The 20193-nt window shown below is 51.4% G+C and overlaps 1 protein-coding gene across 4 annotated transcripts in view; it reads left to right on the top strand.

Annotated features, from left to right (window-relative positions):
- The window catches only part of LOC106631690 (BCL-6 corepressor-like protein 1), a 33127-nt gene that overhangs the window by 1886 nt on the left and 11048 nt on the right, over window positions 1-20193 (top strand). Inside the window, exons 2-11 of one of the 4 annotated variants that reach the window (XM_055727587.1) lie at window positions 917-1064; window positions 1898-2013; window positions 2166-3256; window positions 8143-8286; window positions 11199-11289; window positions 11563-14130; window positions 14447-14612; window positions 14858-14938; window positions 15097-15519; window positions 19876-20105. In XM_055727587.1, coding sequence (XP_055583562.1) covers window positions 3249-3256; window positions 8143-8286; window positions 11199-11289; window positions 11563-14130; window positions 14447-14612; window positions 14858-14938; window positions 15097-15519; window positions 19876-20105 — 3711 coding nt within the window. In that variant the 5' untranslated portion in view covers window positions 917-1064; window positions 1898-2013; window positions 2166-3248. The remainder of the gene's footprint in view (window positions 1-916; window positions 1065-1897; window positions 2014-2165; window positions 3257-8142; window positions 8287-11198; window positions 11290-11562; window positions 14131-14446; window positions 14613-14857; window positions 14939-15096; window positions 15520-19875; window positions 20106-20193) is intronic. The other 3 variants (XM_055727589.1, XM_055727590.1, XM_055727588.1) reach the window with 3 other exon arrangements.

Raw genomic sequence — 20193 nt, 5'->3', positions numbered from 1 at the left:
ACAACTTTGTTAAATTTGGTTTGCTTTAATCACAACTCAGAGCTGGGCTACCACCCCAGCGAGTGGCAGAGCAAAGGGATACAGCACGGCTTATATACACTTACCAAATCATTAGTCAGTGTCCGAAGTTTTTAGAAGTTTCCTTTGGTCGTGTCAGTTCTGCAAATCCCTCACCTGACCCTGTCCCAGCTGACTGATCTATTCGGTTCCAGTCTCTGCCTGGGTTCCAGGCTCCTCCTCGGATCGTGATCTCTGCCAGCTTTAACTCACACACTCCTTCAAGCACACTTAGTCTTTGAACAAGCAATTCCTAGTCACATCTACTAATTTTTCTAGAAATTGTGCACCTGTGTGCACAAATGGATGATCTGTTGTTTCTCTGTTCTCCCACTGATTAACTGGACTGGGTGTTAAACCAGGCTTGGATTAGGGCTATACTGGGGACGAGGCCTGGTTCTGCCACTTTAGCTGCTTCAGCACTTTAAATTTCCTAATTCAAAACACATTGTCTTTAACAAGCAATAACAGAACAATGGAGAACAATTAACAATGGTTTGGCCACTGCTGATGACAATTGCTGTTTCTAGTGTATATTGCTATATGCCATGTTTATGAAACCTGGATCTGCGGGAATAAAAATGTTCTGTTTCATGCCCACAGGTGAGCTCCCTGAGATGAGCATCCACATTTTAACAAGCCTTTAAATCAAAGGCTGTAAATGAGAGTCAGTCTGCACAGCCAGCTGGGAATCTTCTGTTGTTCCAGGCACATCTCTTTGTCCCGTTCAATACCTTGTCTGTGTGATTTGCCTTTTTGTCTGTCTTGTGCTCTCCTGCTAAAGACTTCATAGGCCTCAGTCTTCTGATATTGCTCCAGCTCCTGCATCTAATGCTCCTTATCTCTGTCTGCTCTCCAGGAGTTTCAGGGAGTTGCCTCCCCTTCAGGAGGAAGGGAAGAAAAACAACTTGCCAGATGAAGTGCTGATCCATTTCACCTGTGCAAACAGGAAAGGAGTGAAGAAACAATGAGAATGTACGTGAGATGCAAAGACACAGGATTTCTGGGTAATATTACTGTATTCTGGTGTGTGTCCGTCCCTTGTTTTTTTCAAATTCAAATCACTATTCTGTTCACTCTTTTTTGTTAGATCTAGAAGTAGCCTGCTGCTAAGCTACTCAACTGAACTGAGTATCACCTACGCAGGGACTTCAGAATTCCCTTTCTGTGCCAGGATTAAATGCTGCCAAGCAGGAATGCGTGAACAGATCAAGCTTTAACGTTCAGAGCTGTAACCGTGGGGTTCCAATATGCCCCACAGACAAAAATGCACTACCATTCTACAACCACACACTTTTCCCATCTGAGAGGCAAACAAAACATCATGGCTATTGGAAAAGAGTAGCATAAAGATAAAAGAGCCTAGGTGATATCAATTTAAGCTATCTACGTTTAGGTTAAAAGAAAACTTCAGGCTAGGAAGGAAAAAAAATATTTCACCCGTGCATAATAGAATGAGGTTAACTGGAGAATTCTTTAGGGGAACCGATGAACTGAAAACCATTTAAGGAATGGTCACAACACTTGCTAAAGGGATCCTTTCCAGGAAAAAAAAAAAAACTTGAGCAAGTTTTTTTACCCAATGAGTTTAAAATTCAATGGAAATAAGTATTCAATCAGAGTGAACATTAGTCACTGGGTATGCCTTTTATTTTCATTATGTCATCGCAACAATACATGCAATAGTTATAAATTTCATGCATTTGCAAACCTGTTTTGATGCTGCTGAGGACACAGTTAACATTCTGGATTGGGGTGCAGATTTAATGATGCTGGGTTTGCATTTCTTTTGGACACTGTATTCTTCCAGAAGACATTAATTCTCCTCTTCTGTCTCCAGCAATGTGCTGCTGCCAGAGTACAGTAATCGACTCAAAAACAGAAGAAGTTTTTCCTCAGCTTGTGTCTTGGATGGATTGTTTTGAATCAGTAAGAAGGAGTTCTACTGAGCTACCTGTAAGTAGATGTCCTAGGTTTTCTAGCACAGATCTATACAGTTCTATAAATATTTCTTTATATTTATATATATATATTTCTTACAAAACTTAATCAAGAAGAATGATTTTTAGGGTGTTTGCTCTATGACTATAGTAATGGTCTTTTTCTAGGGGAGACTCACCTAGAAAAAAGTTTGGTCAGCTCGACCAGTCCTTATTTCAGCCAATTCCAGTCAGCTCAGCGGTCCTTATGCTCACCACGCACAACAAGAAGTAGCAGGACTACAAGGCTGGAACAGGGGAAGTGCCAGACTTTCCCTTCAACTGTTGTATTGGACAACTAGTTTGCTAGCTGCTGCAGCTCAGACACTTTTCCCCTGGGTTGTGGGACACTAACCCACACGCGGTAGTATACTATGACTCCACCACTTGCTTCAGGAGAACGACTTCATATTTGTTAGCTAACCAAAACCAAGCTTACTCAGCTTCAACAGGAATGTTGGGCTGTTGTATTAGGGATGGGGGCTCCCAAGCAGCAGTGGCCTTCAGTGCCACAGTCAAAAAGGGCAGGAGAAAACGCAGGGAAGGAAGTACTCGGCAGCCTTTCCCTGGCCTGCTATAGGCTAGACTCACCATTTTACTCCAAAAAGGACAGATGCCCTGGGGTTTTAAAAAGCAGCACACAGAATAGAGATTTGAACTCAATCTCCTTCTTCCTAGATTAAAAAAAAAAATATATCTGTCTCAGGCATGATAACAATATGTTAAGGGCAAGGCGTAGAGGGGCAGAATGTCTTACTCTCTTCCCCCCCTCTCCCAGCAGACAGCAACATCATTCTCACTACAGATGTGTTACCAAATCAACCGCTTTACCTATGACACACATCCTCAGTTATGGTTAACATGCTGTGCCTATGCACCATTTTATAGTATCTCTGTATAAGTTACATTCTGCAAGCTTAGTGAAAAGTGACAAAAGGAACCCTTGTTTTTTGCATCATCCCACTTTTTGTCCAGCCATTGTAAAAACTTTTAAGCATTTTGTCCTTGAAGTATTTTCAAAAGCTTAAATGTCCTGATAAATTCATGTGATGCCATCAAATTGCACTGTGACTTAACTACTGCTTTGCTGTAATTCATAATTCCAGGCTTCCCTTGGATTTGGAAGGGCTTTGCAACATTGCCATATAACCTCTGTATTTCACCCCAAGAGAAACAATTCTGACTGGGAGTGTTCATGTCTTTGTCACATAAATGCCAAGGTAAAAACCCTAAAATGTTCGGTAGCATCAGAAGTGCCCCACAAACTGACCCATTTTGTTGGGCAGTTCTTTCTATTGTGGCCAGGGTTTCCACAACAAAAACAAATGTTTGATGGTGGACGTGGATCCCAGGGGTCTTTCATGTAACTAGAAGTTTTTTGTAAAAGAAAAAAAAAAAAAAAAAGGAAAACATATGCATGTATCTATCTTCTTAAAACAAACATCTCTACAATGTTCCCATAACCTTCAAAGAACATACCTGACAGTTACTTGACTGGGTTGTATTCACAGCAAGACTGTATCATCGTAGCCTGTACTTTATCCTCTTTGGTAGCATTGTCTTCAGCCAGGTTGTCAGTCTGTTGATCAGGTAATTATTATTTGATGCTCATGTTAGGCTACAAATAGGCTTTGTTTCTACCTTGCATCAAGACTTGTGTAGCCAGTCGCATTTTCTTCCAAGCGGACTGAAGCTATGTTTAGAAAAAAGTACACCAGGCAGCATTTTGAAGCTGACCTTTAAGCTCCAGACTAGTTGAAGAAGCTAGCCACGGTACATTTAACTGAGATGCATGCAAGTAGCATTATTTATGTTTTGCAGCATCAAAAGGACACACAACCTAAGAGTTGTCGCAGATGCTTTTGCTTGCTGAAATTCAGCTTCAGACCCAGAAGCACTAAACGGAGTCAAGCTTTTGATAATTCCTCAGCAAGGGATTTAAGAATTTTCTGTTGGTTCTGGATTTTCTGTTGGTTTTTGTCTGCCCACAAACTCTGCTTCTGGCCAGGAAAAGGAGTCCTTAACAGCAGCTCTTGCCAAGTGCAACGGAACTGCAGGCCCAACACGTACTCAGAAGCTACTCTTTGTTGATCTTAAATGATTCCAAAGCCATCCTCAGCGCTCCTTTTCTAAGCAATCACCCTTTGACACCCAAAAGGAAACCTTTGGGATCAACGTGTCCCCAGGGAGGGCTTGACACAAACCCTCTGCTCAGACCTGCTGTCCTGTGATGCCTGCCAGCAGAGCTGGTGACATGAGTGCTCCTTCCCTGTCTCCGTTGAGGATAATAAGGATAGCAAAGCCCTCCCGTTTGTCTTGTTGATGGGATTGGGGCTTACGCAGCTTGAAAGGCAGTGAGGGAGTGCTAACAGGCAGCCCTGCCAGCCAGCCTGAAGGGCAGGGGGGATGTGAAAAGCAGCTTGCGGCCGCCTGAGAACTAGCACAGGCATTTACGGAGGGAACGCATGGGAGCAGGGTGTTCTCTCGCTTTCACTCTCTGGGAACGTGCAATCCATTCCTTCCCTCAGAATCTCTCATCTCTAAGTGAGAGACAGTCAACGTTTTAACTAACGTTTTACAAAACGCCTCTTTGTAAATACCTACACCTACACATACACATTCTGTTAAAGTAGCAAAGAGTATGCTTCCCATAAAGAAGTACCTGAAATTTGAGAAATTTTGCAGACTCTTTGATGACCATCTGAATTGTGGACCTGATCACCTGATTGGTGGATCCCATTTTAAACTCTCTTTAAAGAAACGGAGATTTAGGAATAATACCACTATGGAAATAGGCAGCTAGGCATTTCACAGGAATTAGAAAAGACTGTGTCAGCTACAGGGGGTGGCTATCAGCTCCAATATTTTGAAGATTAGTGGCAAACTATTTCAAAAACTTGTTGACAGCTCTTTTCTAGAAATGTAATGCTTATTTTAAGAAATCATTTGTGCAGTGCATTGCAAAAGTTGGAAAAACCCCACCATTCTTCTTCCTTGTAAAAGAAAGAAAAAAACGGTTTACAGTTCTCTTCCTCTTCATTGTACTCCTCATTCTCATCTTCACCACTGAGGTGTATAATCAGTGTAGAGCGTGTTGGTCTTAAAATAGTCTCTTGAATTCTGTGTGATTCTTTATGATGGGCTGGATGCAGAATCCCTTCCTGGAGACCCTGTTGCAATGCGGCAGCTACAGAAAAGAACGTTATATTTATTTTGTTAGGGGGAACTAGAACATGAAATCAAGGTTCAGACCAGCAGGCGCAGTTTTGAAATCATTATCATGCTGAAGGAATACGTAAATGGACCAGTTGTGCCTTTTAGGAAAACTCGTCTGCAGTGGCTGGCAAAAAAACTTCTTCCAGCTACAGAGAATCTGAAAAAAGATGGACACAACCTCCTCTCAATGGACAGGGGAGGCACTGCTGAATAAAGCCTTTAGACAGCGTAAAAAGCATGACTAACCCCTGATTTCTCATTTCTATATAAAAAATACAAATCTAAGGAGTTCTATAAAAATGAAAGAAGTGTTGTATTTTATTTGGTTTTAAGCTTTTTGTAAGCTTTCCCAACTTAAAGACTGTCCATTGCATGTTTAGTTAGAGCTCCCAAAACAGAAGCCACATTTCGTAGCTGTATCCTAAGCCCTCTGTACTGCTGGCTTGTGCCGAAGCAGCAAAGGTATGAAGAAAAAACCCAAAACACCATTGGTGAGGGGTGCGTGTGCTTGTTTGACACAACAGTTTTATTGTCCAAGGAGCTGCATTTTAAAGATGGATCTTCAATTTTTGAAAATCACAGGCCAAGTTTACACTGCAGCACAGTGAAGGTGTCACAGAGGTACCTTGGTGCCAAGAACCCAGCTCAGCAGAGTTGTGAGCTTCTCCTTTGCCTCATTTAACCTGCTTCCTAATAGACTGAGTGCTGGCCAAGTTCTGTGGTTCCCAGTGCTCATCCCAGCTTGACCAGAGCCAGATCAGGAGCGTCTACCTTATGTGGCTACAATTTACGAAACTTCCTGCACAGCATTCTGTAACTGCTGTTATACTCGTAGCTGTATTGGTGTAAGGGTTATTTGTAGTGTGCAAGTAAAAATGCCTTGTCAGTTTGTGAAATCTGAAATGGACCTAAGGATAACCCAGTGATCTGGACGGTACCTCCATATGGACCACATGGCCCATGGACCGAGCTGCAGCATAGGGAAACTCCTGACGTCTGGTTCAAAGCAAGCCTCTTCCACCTGGTTTTGCTGCAGGTTACTATCTCTGTTACTATGTCCTGCTGGCTGTCTTCTCGTGGCCATTGTGCCTCCTCTGTTGACCGGTTCTCACTCAAGTACTCAAAATGTGCTGTTTCTCCCAGCTCCTTGTACCACGCCACTATCATTTTTCCCTTGCCAAGCCCATTCTCAGGTCATGCCTGATCTGTGCTTAGTTGAGGCTTCAGCTCATCTCCAACTCCTTCCTGTTCTACATCGTGCAGCCGCGTGCATCTCCTTCCCCCATTGCACAGAAGGTCCCTTTTGATATCTTCTGAAGCATCTGTCCTGCCACTGTGCTCAGGGGCAGAACTTTTCTCTTTCCCTTCTTTCAGTTTAGCCTAAGATGGTGAAATCCCCGCAGATAGTTTGTTCCCCTGTTTCCTTTATGTTGCATTTCTCTCCAAGCATCACAAGACTCCTCCCCTTCCTGCTCCAAGCCACCTCTCATTCTCTTTGGGTATGACCCTGCTCTCTGTCTTAGCGTCTGCCCGGGTCTCCCTCCATTATACAGTATTTCTTCCATCTTACGGTTTGTGTCTTTTAGCAGGTTTCCCCCTCTTCTCCTGACCTCTGATTTCCCTAGTTTGTTTGCTCACTTGTGCCCTCATATGTGCAGATGGGTCAGTTGCTTCTTTTTCGCAAACAAGCTACCTTGCCCCGATTTCTCCTGGGTGCCTGACCCTTCTTTCCTGTCTGGAGGATCCTCACTGGCATGTTTGGGCTGGGGTGAGGATGGCTGGCAGCAGCTGTGTTCAGAGGTGTCATTCAGTTCCACATCTTGATCCCTTGAGCTGCTGCCTGGTAGATCCCTGCGTGGCTCGTTTCAGCATGAACGGATGGTGCAAGCTGCTTCTTGTCCTGTTCAGTCCTTCTGTCACCAGGAGGTTTTTCAGGGAAAAGACAACCGAGGGAGATTTGGGATCATGTGTCACTTTCAGCTTCTTCCCACTCTCACCCGCTGCACCAAGAGCATTGCTGTGGCTCTATGCCTGCTTTACTTTCGTGTGTTTAGTATTTCTCTGAAGCGAGAACCTCTTTGACAGCATCTCTCTCTGCCTTTTGGCGTCAGTCCTACTTGGTTCGACCAAGTCCACTTGTTAGCACAGTAGAGCCTCTCTTCCTTCGTTGCTTTTTCCCTGATAGGACTTGAGCAGCAAAGCTGCCTTAATGCTTGAACACCCAGTGCTGCACGATTGGCTGCAACGTTCTCCCTCAAAAGCTCCTCCAGCCGACGGTGAATCTTGGATGCTCATGGATCTCTGGATTTCCTCATGTTTTCCACCCGTAATCATACTGAATACCAGCACCTTCCTGACAGAGGGAGGGGATAATCACTTGATGGCACTGACGGCCCTGTTGGCAAACCTCTGCTCCCCTGCAGGGCACCCCAGCTGCCTTCTTGTTTGAGGCTTTCCCCCTTGAAGCCGCTGTGTGCCGGTTTATGAAAGTTATATGAAGCTATGGGGATGCCAGCATTGTAACAGACCATCATGAAGAAGCTTGGTCTTGCGGCTCACTACCGGGGTCTGGAGGCTCCTCTGGAAGGGGGAGAAGAAGAGTGGAGGACTCTTTTGAGGGGTGCATATGTGTGCAAAGACACCTGTGTGAAACTCTCAGGGTAGCTAGAGGTTTTTGGCAGTAACATTGTTTAATATGAGGATGAGCGTACCGTGGATTCTGTCCCAAGGCGCTACTGATGTCTTCTAGCCATCTTCCAGGCACAGGTGTAGCATTTTGGGTATTGCACCAAACCTGCCTGACAGCGAAGCTGCGGATGGCTCTTTTTCAAGCATGGTTGAATGCGAGCATCCCAGGGAGAGTTACTAATCCTCTGTTTTTCTTTTGTAGGCAGAGTGGCCCCGTGAGCCCCAGCAAGTCCCGGTTGGTGACGAGCAGCTGTCATGATCTCTACAGCACCTCTTTACAGTGGGGTGCACAACTGGAGCAGCACAGACCGGATTCGCATGTGTGGCCTCAACGAGGAGAGGTGAGGTGCGTGGGCGGCGTGGTAGGGGAAGGAGGAAGAGAGTGGAGAAAGTGCGTTAGGGATCGGGAAAGGCTATGGGAAGGGAGCTGGTGCTGGCTTAACCTGTTCTTCCTATGGTGTAAAATGGACTGAGGTGCGAAAGAGCTGCAGGGAGGGGATGGGTGTGTGGTTAAACAGTGGCATTCTGTGCTGGTCCCCACGTCCCGTGCTCCAACAAGGAGGGCGCACAAGCAGAGCATGCTGGAGTTCTCTGCAGAGGAGCTGCTGGCTGCGTGTAGCTGTAGTGCATCCATGATGTTGGTGGGTGATGAGGCTGAGCTTTCTGCATGTGCTGTTGGCTTCAGCAGACGTGTGCTCTTAACTGCCAGAGAGGGGAAGAGCTTGACCCGCTGCGAGCCAAGTAGCTAAGACCTGTCGGCGGTGACCCAGGAGGGTTAGTACAGACCAAATGATTAGAAGGGAGAGTTGTGACATGCCACCAAATAGGAGATTAGGGAGGATTAGTGACTGGGAGGCAGAATCGATCAAGATGAGTTCTTGGCCTGCCCCGTTGCTTTGCATCACCTTTTTATTCCACAGCTCTTGGGGGAGTTCTCAAAACTGATCAGTTTGTGGCTTCCTTGAGGCTACTACGTGTGTTCATTGCATTTGCCAGAGCCAGAAAAGTTTGACGGGCTTGAAGGCAGCACGCACCTGTCGTTCCTGACTGTGGGTGTTGAGGCTTTTGGCGGCGAGTCCTCCGAGGGCCGGTCAGAAGAGCGGCGGGACAGGGAAGAGTTCAGACTGTGGCTTGAGGCAGACATGCGGGCAGAGATCATCTTCAGCCCTCAGCAGCCGCTTGGCCTGCTGTGTGTCCCTCAGATAAGAGCTGGGGATGGCGTTGCCCTCCGCCTCTCCTAAACCACGTGGAGCTACTCCTAGTTGACAACAAACATCAAAGCTCGGGGTGCGAGTGAGACGGGCACACCGGGCCGGCTGCAGCCGAGCGCTGTCCCGTGGCTGCCCGCCCCGCTTGGGGCCAGGTGGGAGGCAGCTGGCACCGGCTGGCCGTGCCGTCCCCGTGCCCTGCAGCCGGGTGTGGCGGGCTCCCCACGCCGTGGCACGGGCCGGCCTGTGGAGGAGCCCCGGTCGGCGGCATTCGGGGCCGGAGGCGGGGCAGGCCGCAGCACCGGGGCCGGGGCTGCCCTCGGGGCCGTCCCGGCAGCTGACAGGGCCTGGGCCCGGCACGGGGCAGAGCCGGCCCCGCCGCCCTGGCAGGTAGCCGAGGGCGGGAGGAGGCGGTGCCGGTGGCGGGGAAGGGCCGGGTCCCGCTGTCCAGCTCCCGGGCGCTCGCCCGCCGTGCCGCGGGCAGCCAGCTGCGCTCGGGCGCCCCCTGGCGTCTCACCGGCGCGTCGCCCGGCTGTGTGTGGCGGGCCCCGGCCCCGGCCCCGCTCCGCCCGCGCTCCGCCCGGCCGGCCGCCGCAGGGCTCCTCGGGGACCGGGCTGCGCCGGCGGGCTGGCTCCGGGACCCCCGCTCCCCGCCCCGCAAAGGTCCCTCCCGGTCCGGCGGGGCCGGGTCTGCCCCAGCGCGGGGCTGGGCCCCGGGGCCTGGCCACGTCCGGGCCCCCTTGTGCGGCAGCCCGAGCCCCGCCGGCTGTGCTGAGGCGGCCTGGCCCCTGCCAGCCCGGCCCCCGCGCCACAGCCCGGCCCGGCCCCCCATCTCCCCTCGCTAGTGACAGGCCTCTCCGGCCTGCTGTGGCCGGGCTGGGCTGGAGGGGCCCTGCCAAACTGCTGCCGAGGGGGCAGGAGCCCCTCGAAGGGACCAGGCTGTCACGGGGGTTGTGAGGCAGCCCGGAGCGGGGTGCCTGTGCTGGGGCTGCGGGAGCCTGAGGAGAAAGCTGGCTCCTGTAGCTTGTGTCCATTACTTTGTGGTGAAAGCCTGGGGGTTAGGGGAGCAAATCCAGAAAAATCATGTCAGCAGCAGAAGCTGAGCTGGAGGTTGGTTCCTTTGAGAGCAGAGAATCCCTGTGGGGTAAATACTGCTGGGGCAGGAGTGTCCCAGGCCAGGGCATTGAAGACACAAGCGCTGTCTCCTGTGCAGGGTTCTCGCAGATGCCAAGAACAACTGTCTCCTCGGTGTGCTCCATTTCCACAGAGCTCACAGTCCGTACCCCAAATTCAGGCTTTCCGCTCAGAAACTGTCTTCCAAAGAGAAAGGGTCAGACGCGCAGGCCAGCAGGGCACTGCACACCGAGGCGGCTGCCCGCACCTGCTGCTTCTGTTACGGACGGCTTGAGCCCAGATAGCTTTGGCGCTGGGGGGAGATGTCCACCTGTGGCTGGCGGGGAGCAGCAGGGCTGGGCTGGGGAGTCCCAGGGCAGGGAGTGAGCGTGGCTGGGAGACAGAGGAATGGGGAGTGCGGAGGTGCCTGTGGAAGAAGAGAGGGGCAGGCTGGGGCTCGGGGGAGGATGGGACTGGAAACGTGTGGTGGGGCAGAACAGGAAGCGGAGGGGTTGGGAGTGGATGTGTGGAGCCGGACTGTGATGCAGCGCAGCCAGGGAGGGCTGGGCTGGCCCATGGTGACACCAGGGTGTGTGTGCCAAAATGGCCATGGGTAAGGAGGGTGCACAGAGCTGCTGTGCCACAGAGAAGGTCTTGTCAGGCCCGTAGGTGGTGTAGGGTAAGCATTTCTGTGTGAGGAGGTGCTATCCAGCGGGCAGAGCTCTGGGAGAGGGAGGCCACAGTGGACAGCAGTGTTCCTCATCCCCTCAGCCTGCAGTGGCCACATAACCTGTGTTGATGAGGAGCTAGCTACCTGGAGCAGGCATGCTGCTTCAGGCTGCCAGCTGATCTGCTGTCCCATGCGGGGACAGGGAGGGGTAGGATCCTGGGAGGGTGTCTTGGGCTTTCGTAATGCTGTGTCTTGTTCCTCGACTAGGAGAGCCCCCCTTTCTGATGAGGAGTCTAAAACGAGCAGCTCCCAGCACTTGGGGTCTCAAGAGTTTTGCGTCAGCAGCAGCCTTTCCGAGGTGAGCTCCTCGTGTGCACATCTGGGTTCAAGAAGGCGTTCCCTGGTGGAACAAGCTAAACAAAAGCATCTACCCTAATGGGTCCCGCAGGCTCCTTCTTGAAGGTGGTGCACTTAGGTGCAGTAAGGCAAAGCAGCGCTCTAGTTTGGCAAGAACTGTTTGCCATTTCTGCCTCTGTGTCCTGAGCGGGGCATAGAGAGAAGGTCCTGCCTGTTGTGCTAGGAGCCACTTTCACAGCTCTCAGGAACACCTTCTTCTCCCTTCTTGTTGCAGGTGGAGCTCACAGCAGTCAGCAGTGGTGGCAGCAGTGCCCAGGGGCTGGATGCTGATGGCAACACGGTGGAGGAAAAGCTGGGGCCCAAACTGGAAGAGCAGCCACCTGATCCCAACCCAAACCCTGAGCGTGTGGGAAAGACTGTGAAAGATGATGCCCTGGGCCCTCTGGTGAGCCAGGGGGATGGCAGAGGGCAGGAGCCTCCAGTCCCCAGAGCTGCTGAGCAGGAGAGCGGTGGTGCTGATGCTGCCTGGACACTTGCAGAGCCTCACAGTGACAAGCAGGCTGATGCTCCTCCAGCCTGCTCCGTGGCTCCAGAGAGCGAGCCTGCTGGGAAGGAGAAAACCACCCCAAGCACTGGAGCACAGGGGCCAGGCACGCTGGCAGAAGGGACGTTGTCTGTGGTTGTCTCCAGCTGCAACACCTCTGCCTCCACTCCTGCTACTTTTACTTTGAACAGAGTGTGCTTTCCCACATCTCAGGCCCCTGCTATGCAAAAACTACCCCTGACCTTTCAGGCTGGGGCAGTTCTGAGCCCGAGCCAGTCACTGGTGTACATCCCACCACCCAGCTGCGGGCAGCCACTCAGTGTGGCTACGCTGCCAGCCACCTTGGGGGTCTCCTCCACCCTCACCCTCCCTGTCCTGCCTTCCTACATACACGAGCGTTGCCTGCCAGGCATTATCGCTTCCCCAGAGTTGCGCTCCTACCCCTACCCCTTCTCTGTCACCAGACCCTTGGCTTCAGACGCCAAAGTGGTGTCTGTGGAGGTGAATCAGTTTAGCTGCCCCTCGCCCTCGGGTGGAAGCAGTGCCCAGGCTGCTGCTGAGGGCGCTCCCTCATGCACCGCTGGCCCTTCCCTCTCATCCAGCCAGGCTGCGCTGGCAGCATCGTGCGGGAGTGCTGCTCCGTCTTCTGGCACTGGTGCGCACGCCAGAGCCCCGGCAGCTCCCGAGCCGCAAGTACCGGGGGCTGCCACTTCACTCTCTCCTCTGAAGTCCCCTCCACAGCTCGAGCGTGAGATGGTCTCCTCTCCAGAGTGCAGCGAGATGCCTCTCGATCTCTCCTCCAAGTCCAATCGTCAGAAACTGCCTCCACCCAGTCAATGCAAAACACCTCCTATGCCCATCCTCACACCCGTGCACACCAGTGGCAAAGCTCTCCTCACCACAGTCCTGTCCAGGTCCCAGCGTGCAGCCCAGACTACGGGCAGCAGCGTCACCTCGTGTCTTGGCACCACCCCTCCCTTAGTCATCTTCCCTGAATTCCTGCGCAATGGCGAGCAGGGTTCCTGGGTGAAGAACACCACGCTCATCAGCACCATTCCAGGCACCTATGTCGGCGTCGCCAACCCGGTGCCTGCCTCGCTGCTGCTCAGCAAGGACCCTGGCATGAGCTTCAGCAGAGATCCGCGCCACCTTCCCAAGCAGGAGCCTATTTCCATCATTGACCAGGGAGAGCCTCGCAGTGCTGGGGTTCCCTGTGGGAAGAAGTCCAACCAGGTCAGCACAGAAGGACAGCAGGATCCTGCCAGGAGACTTCATGGTAGAGTTGCTCCAGGAGCTCCTTTGTGTCAGTCCAAGGACATGTCCACCTGGAATCCTGGCCAGGGAAGTGTGTACCCACGATGCCCTGTGAATGGAAAACCTTCCAATCCTCAGCTTCTGCCTCTTGGCTGGTCTCCTTATCATCAAACCCCCCTGCTTTCGATCGGCATCTCTACAGCAGGGCAGCTGCCCCCAAACCAGAACAGCTCCTGTAAGCCAGCTGGTGCAGGTGAGCTCCCAACATTCCCGAGCGTGCAGCCCACAGAGTCCAGCACAGCTGCCCAGAGCCTGCCAGAGGGGCTGCCCAGGCTCCCACCCGAGGAACGGGAAGCTGTAGCCAAGAGCAAGAGCTGCCGGGCCTTGCCCAAGCTCTATGAGGAGCCAGCCAATCCAGTCCCACTGGTTGCTGGTCCATCTCTTCAGACCAGTGCTGTGGATGTGAAAGGGGGGAAGGGGAAGCTGGACATTCCACAGAAGAGTCAAGAGTGTGATCGGCCAGAGGCTGACTCCAGTAAGGAGGGTAATGTACAGACTGAGGCTCCTCAGGGGAGCTGTAGCCACAAACAGTTGGACGCAAAGCCTAAAACCCAAGTGTTAGCAGCATATTTGTCGCATGATCTGCCTGCAGCTGGGCAGCAGAGCCTGCGAATGATTTCAGAGGTGCCCACAGAGAGTCAGCGCAAGGAGCTAGGCTGCGAAGGCTCCCAGGAGCCACCAGCAGTAGAGCCCCTCCAGTGCGTGCGTCAGGTGGATCTGTGCAGGGTCAAGAAGGAGCGAGTGGAGTGTGACATGTCATTTACCTCTGGGACTTGTCTACGAGCTGGGACTGCTCCCCAGGCCTTTGGTGAGGTCAAACTCAAAGGAGCAGGCCAAATCAAGCAAGAGGGCAGCGTGCACTGCAAGTCCAAGCGGCAGCATGGTGGGGACGCCAGGCAGGCCCACAAGAGACTGAAGTGTCAAACCCAGGATGGTGAGGAGCCCCCAGGCAAATCGGGGAGCCGGAGTGCGCAGGGCTGGAAGGTAGGTGGTATAGGCTGGGCCTCTTGGGTTATGGCAAAGGTTAGCAGGCGAGGTTGCAGGCGAGGAGGGAGCTCTTCACAGAGGAGGGCACAGCTGAGTGCACAGGGCTTTCCGCCCATGCTCTTTGGCATTACCTGGCAGTGGATTAATGTACCCGTGTCTGCAGGTTATCTAGAGCAAAAATGGATCTGGGGTGTCAAAAGTGCTGGAGGGCACCAGCATGATGAGTAGGGGACAGCGTTTTGTCCCTTCTCTTTTGCTACTCCAGCTCAGTCATTTGGCAGCTCAGGCTTCAGTCCATGTCCTCCATTCACAGTGGCGAAAACACCATGACGATCTGCATGACCTTGGCAAGCGAGAAGGCCGAAGCGGCCTGGGATCACGGCAAGATCACAGCAGTCTCAGGGTAAAGCGTAAGCGCAGGAGGCCAGCAAAGACGGAGTTCCCATCGCCAGCACACCGTGGGGACAGCCACGAGGAAGGTACCCTTGTGAATGGCAATGTATTATTGCGGGGTCAGGCTGCAGCGGTTCCTGTCACCCTAATGCCCATGTGGCCAAACTGTTGCTACTCTGAAGCTGAACAGCCTCTGGAGCTAGTGGCTTCCCGTAGTGGGTTGGGATCCAAAACAGAGCTGCGATGTGATGCTGAACAGCCCTTCCCAGGCCAGCAGACTTGCGTGGACAGATCTGTAGCATGTTTTCTCAAGGCGCAGTTTTCCCCACAGGTTACCTTGAGAAGAAGCCCAAGAACAACTTTCGGGATTTCATTCCGGTGGTGCTGAGCAGTCGGACACGCAGTCAGTCGGGTGAGTTGGTGCTAGGAGACCCAGCTGGGAGTCCTGGGTGGACTGTGAGCCTTTCCCTTTTTACGTGGCCTTGTCCCTGCCTTCTGTCCTGCCTTGCAGGGGTTTTCTTGTAGATACTCTTGGCTTTTTTGTCAGCTAGAGATCTCACTTTGTTGCAGGAAGCATCGCTGGCTCTTCTGCTGGTGTGACAGGAGAGTGTGATGTGAGCGGTCAGGAGATTTTACCATTGTTGGAGGAGGATCAGGAAGAAGAGGAGGAGGAAGGGGAGGAGGAGACATCCTTGAAACGTCGCAGGCTGCGAAAATCCCACAGGACATCACACTGTCACAGTCGCAGGGCTAGGGACAGGTCTCTGTCTGAGAGGAGCAGCTGTTACACGAGGAGGAATCGGGAGCTGCCCTGGAGAGTGGAATCACCCAGGCAGCTGTGGGAGCCCAACGAGGAGGAGGATGACGACAGCCACATCAAAAGGAAGAAAAGGAGACGACAGAAAAGTCGGAAATACCAGACGGGGGAATATTTGACCGAGAGAGAGGAGGAGCGAGTGGGCTACCCCCACAGGAGGCGAAAATCCAAAGCAGGTACAATCTGGGAAGGGGGGTTCCAGTATCAAGCTGTGGCCCAGCACGGGGTGTTGTTGTTTTATTGCTTTTTTTTATTACATGTGGGATTTTGGTGGGGATTTTGTTAGTTTTTTTTGGTAATGATGAAACTCCGTCATTATTAATGGTTTGATGTCCACAGCGTGGTCTGCTTCAATTGATCAGCTCTTCTTTCAAAAATATTGCAGTAAATTTTGGAGTAGGAAACAGCAGCTTGTGTGCCTAATTAGATACTGATCTTACTCTCAGATTAAGAGAGAGGGCATGGGAAAATGAGAATAGGATGAGGTAGCACAGTGAAATATTTCTGGACAAGAATGGGCCCCTGGGAGTAGTCAGCATTCCTGGCTGAAGTGGAGGGACATGGAGCCATCACAATTCAGCTGGGCTTCTTTACATTTTGTCTTGCTTTATTAAGGCAACTTGCAAGCTTGCACCAAGGAGCACAAGGATGAGAGGATTAACAAAGCTAGAGTGTCTGCAAGTGATGGAAAAATCCCCCACCATGGTTTGTATTTGCAGCTTTGCTAGGAGGAGGATGCTGTGCCACCTGCCTGCATCCCACTCACTGCTCTACCTCTGCTCTTGTGTTTTCTTACATAACTGCCCAGACCATGTGGTCAAAACCGAATCTGTGATCTGTGTTTCCCTGAGGTTTAGCAGTCTCCATGGTCCCTTCTCTCAGCCCGTGTGGGGCAAGTTTGAGGCTGTTGGGAGTAAGGCTGGGATTCATCCAGCAGCGTACTGGTGTCTCGGTGTGTGTGCTGACAGCTGGCTGGTAGCTTGTAGCTGTGTCCGAGCATCCCACAGGTAACTTCTGCCAGGGCTGCAGAAGAGCATGTCTGAGCCGTGGTGTTGGGGGAAGTGCTTCTGCCAGCCCTCCATATGCTTGGGCCCTTCTTTTGGAGGTGATGTGGGTACAGAGCTGTTGCCTTCTGCCACAGGACTCCGATCGCCAGTCTTCAGGAGAGGCTGAGATGCTGCTGAGGCGCTGTGAGAAGTAGTAGAGGTGGCTGCTGTCCTCCCACCAGCTGATCTCCCAAGCTATGTTTCTTCTCTGGCACAGTTTTACTCTATTGCTGCATTGTCTGGGTGCTTCTGTGAGACCAGGAGTAAGGTTTCTGATGGGCTTCCTGGCATCTTTTCAGTTAGTTCAAGGGTGCTCTCAGACTGTCTGCTGCTGCTGCTGGTTCCAAACAGAGCCTGAGGAGGAAGTCTGAGTGCAGCAGCATTCAGGAGGGTTTTCTCCAGGAGCTTTACCACACATCTTAAGAGTGTCTGTCTTCTGTCCAGATTTTAGAGGTGCAGAAAAGATCACCAGAAGACACTGAGACAGGTTTATGCAGGTAGGAAGGGCATTCACCATTAATTTTTGCTGTTATTGTGAAACAAGGGTAGCAAAATGCCTAGGCCAAATACAGATTAGAATCTTCTTAGCTAGAAATGCAGCTAAGGAGAGTGTAGGAGTTGGGTCCTCAGGGACTGCTTGCTTGGCCCTCAGATAGGTGAGCTTCTGTATTTTGGATTCAGAAGTTGTGACCTAGAACCATGGCTGGCTTTAGAGATGAGGACTTGGGCATCACTGTGGCACTGTAAGCTGGCTGGCAGCCAGAGGAGGGACAGGGGCCCAGCTCACGTGTTTGGAGAAAGCAGACCACTGTGTCCTGTGCTAGCTAAAAAATCTGTGTCACCACTGGGTAATGAGCTGCAGAGATCCACTGACAGATGCCTGGCTCACAGGGACTGAATCGTCTCCAGGAGAGGGATCAACACAAGCAATCTTGGTTGCTAATATCACCTCATCATCAAGCGCACCTAAGAAACAAGCAAGGCCCCTAGGCTTTGGGATGAGCACTTAGATAAAGGGCACTTTTTTATTCCTTTGATGGTGAAGATAATGCTTGAATCCACTGGCTGTGTCTCCTCTCTGGCTGATACTGCCTTGCTTTCAGGAAGACCGCTTTGCTCAATCAGCTGGACTGGCTGTTCCTCACCTAGGAGTGCACACCCTGGAGTGTCAGTGCTGCTCAGCTATAGTTGAGGTGCATACATTGGTGAAAGCATTAAGCCAGTGGTGTTCCTCTGTCTCCTTTGGCTATTGCAGAGAGTGAAAATAGATGCAGATCCCTGCCAGAACCACATCTTGGACCTCTGGGCTAGAGGAACCCACTGTCCACCTCCTTTCTGTGCTTGGAGGAGCGATGGAGTTGCTGTGTTTTCCTTCTGCTGTGTGTGCAGGGGCTGCTGGAGCACGCCACTTGCAAGCACACACCGTCCCGTTCACTATGTGTTGTCTGATGTGTCAGCATTTTACCCCTTTCTCTTCACATACCAGTCAAGAGACTTGGCTCTTCCTTGCCATGTTCTCGACTCTTCTTAGGTTCATGCCATTTCCTACCTGACTCCTCCACAGCCCAAGGGTGCTGTTCATTGCTGGGAAGGTGTTCCCTGACATGGACAGGCAACCTGCCAAGTGAGGAGTATTTAACCTACACTGATGGGCTACTTTAAAAGCTTTGCTGTAGAATACAGAGCCACTGCACGCTGGCAGAAGGAATCAGATACCGGAGAAGGAGCATCTCAAGTCCTTGTATATTGCCCTGGGTTAGTTGTGAAAGTGTTGCAGTGCTGTAAAAGAGGAGGACAGTGTTACAGACAGCCCAGCAGAAATCTCCGTCCAGTGATTACTTCCAAAACAGCAAGCAGGCTAGTGATTGCTGCGTGCTGCATTCTTTGCTAAAATTTTGCTTAGTTGTAGCCTGAGAGTTGTGCTTAAGCTTGAAAACAAATGCCGTGTTTTGTGTGGTGGAAGTCAGAACTTCTGCCCCAGACCACATCTCATGGGTGCGCTCCACTTTGTTCAGAGCAAGGAGATGTCTCCTGTTCCTTGCCTAAGTACAATCCTGCATGCTGCATTGTGTTGGGGTCTGTCTAGCCTGCAGTTTTCTTCTGACCACGGCAAGCACAGAGGCTGTGCAGGGCCAGGACTTGAGCACGGTTGCTTCCTGGACTTCGGCTGCCTAGGCTTCCCCAGTATGCAGAACAGCTAAACTAGGGTTGTCCCTGCTCAGGCCTTCTACAGCTCATTGATGGGTCTGTTGTCCATGGATTTGCCTAAGTCCTATTTTGTCCTGCAGATAACATCTGCCTCCATCACCTCCAGTGGCAATGAAGCCCTGAAGTTCTCTCTGTGCTGTGCAAAGTCCTTTCTTCTGTCTGTTTTTTTAACTGACCCCTTACTCATTTCATGGAGTGCTCCTTAGTCTTGTGCTGCAGGATTGGGTGAACAGGATTCCTCCACGCAGCTGATCCACCTTGGAATGATTCTTTCAGATTTTGGTCACATCCTCCTCTTCCTTCTCCTCTCCAGCTTGAGGAATCCCAGTCTTTCTTGTAGGGCAGCTTTTCCACTCCTCCGTTGTTTTGGTTGCCTTTCTCCACTTCCACTCTCTTCTTCCTGAGATGTGGAGACAGAACAGCACAGCAGTACTTGAGATGTGCTTGCTTTGAGATTTATTTGTGGTTCTACCTTTGGTAGGTATTTTGGCCAAACCCATTTCTTTGTGCAGGATCTGTGGCCCATGCTTCCTAGCAGTAGCAAAACATAAATGGAAGTTATATTGCGGTGCTTGACATGGAGAATCTAGAGTCTCGGCGTACCTTGGAAGCTGAAGATGCTGCTACTGGAGTGCTGCAAAACCTGCCTTGGCACTGAAGGCAGCAGTGTCCCTAACAGACGTAAAGTTTTGTTCCTGGAGTTTATCCTTTCGATTCCTTGAAGTGATCCACTGGGGCATCCCCTAGCTCTTCACCTAGAAATGAAGCAAAGTCTTTGTTCCCAAACGAAGTGCCCAAAGCTGCGGGGAGAGCCAGGCTTGAGAGACACTGCAGAGCTGTGTATAGATGCCTCCTCTGTCCTTTGGTCTGTGCAGGGCTCTTCCTTTGTAACCTTTTTTATTCCAGCACTGATCGTCTGCACAGAGGGAGGTGTATGGCATCATACAAGTCTGGGTGGTTATTTGTTCACAGGGCTTTGCTTTCTTATTCCATACTTTGTTTTCCTGCTGCTGTCGTGCCCTTGCTACGGGATGTTGCTATTTCAGGGAAATAGCTTGGCCTTTTTGGACCAGGACCACTTGTGTCTTGTGTCCATGCTGAGTCCATCCCTGGTGGGGAGAATCTGTGCACTCACTCTCTTCTACTTACTGCAGTGCCTCCGCCATGGATCTGCAGCCATCAAAGATTGGCAGTTTGTTTTGCCTGGGGGCAGAGGTCTGGGTTGCTGGCCTTCTGTGCCATACCTAGAGAAGCTTCTCATTCCCGTTTCTCCTTTAGACTTTAGGTACCGGAAGCAGAAGGAGTCTGCGAAGGGTAAAGGCACAGAGCTACGATTGAGGAGCAGGCTTTCCCCACCCCCTCGAAAATCTCAAGGACGCCCAGACTTTCGGAATGGCTTCTTCCTGGAGCCCTCCAACAGTTCTCCTGTCCAAGAAGAGCTGGAGAAACCATCAGGAAAACGCAAATGTAAAACCAAACACCTGGCAGGGATCTGTGATGAGGGGAAGGTATGGCTTGGACAGATGAGGGGAACACGTGTGGGGAGAAGAGAGAGAAGGGGACTCCTGTTAGTAAGACACGGCCACATGTGCCAAG

This window comes from Falco cherrug, chromosome 15 (genome assembly GCF_023634085.1).
Source record: "Falco cherrug isolate bFalChe1 chromosome 15, bFalChe1.pri, whole genome shotgun sequence".
NCBI classification, from domain to species: Eukaryota; Metazoa; Chordata; class Aves; order Falconiformes; family Falconidae; genus Falco; species Falco cherrug.
Note: the sequence above shows the minus strand (reverse complement) of the source record. Positions and strands in the feature narration are given on the sequence as shown.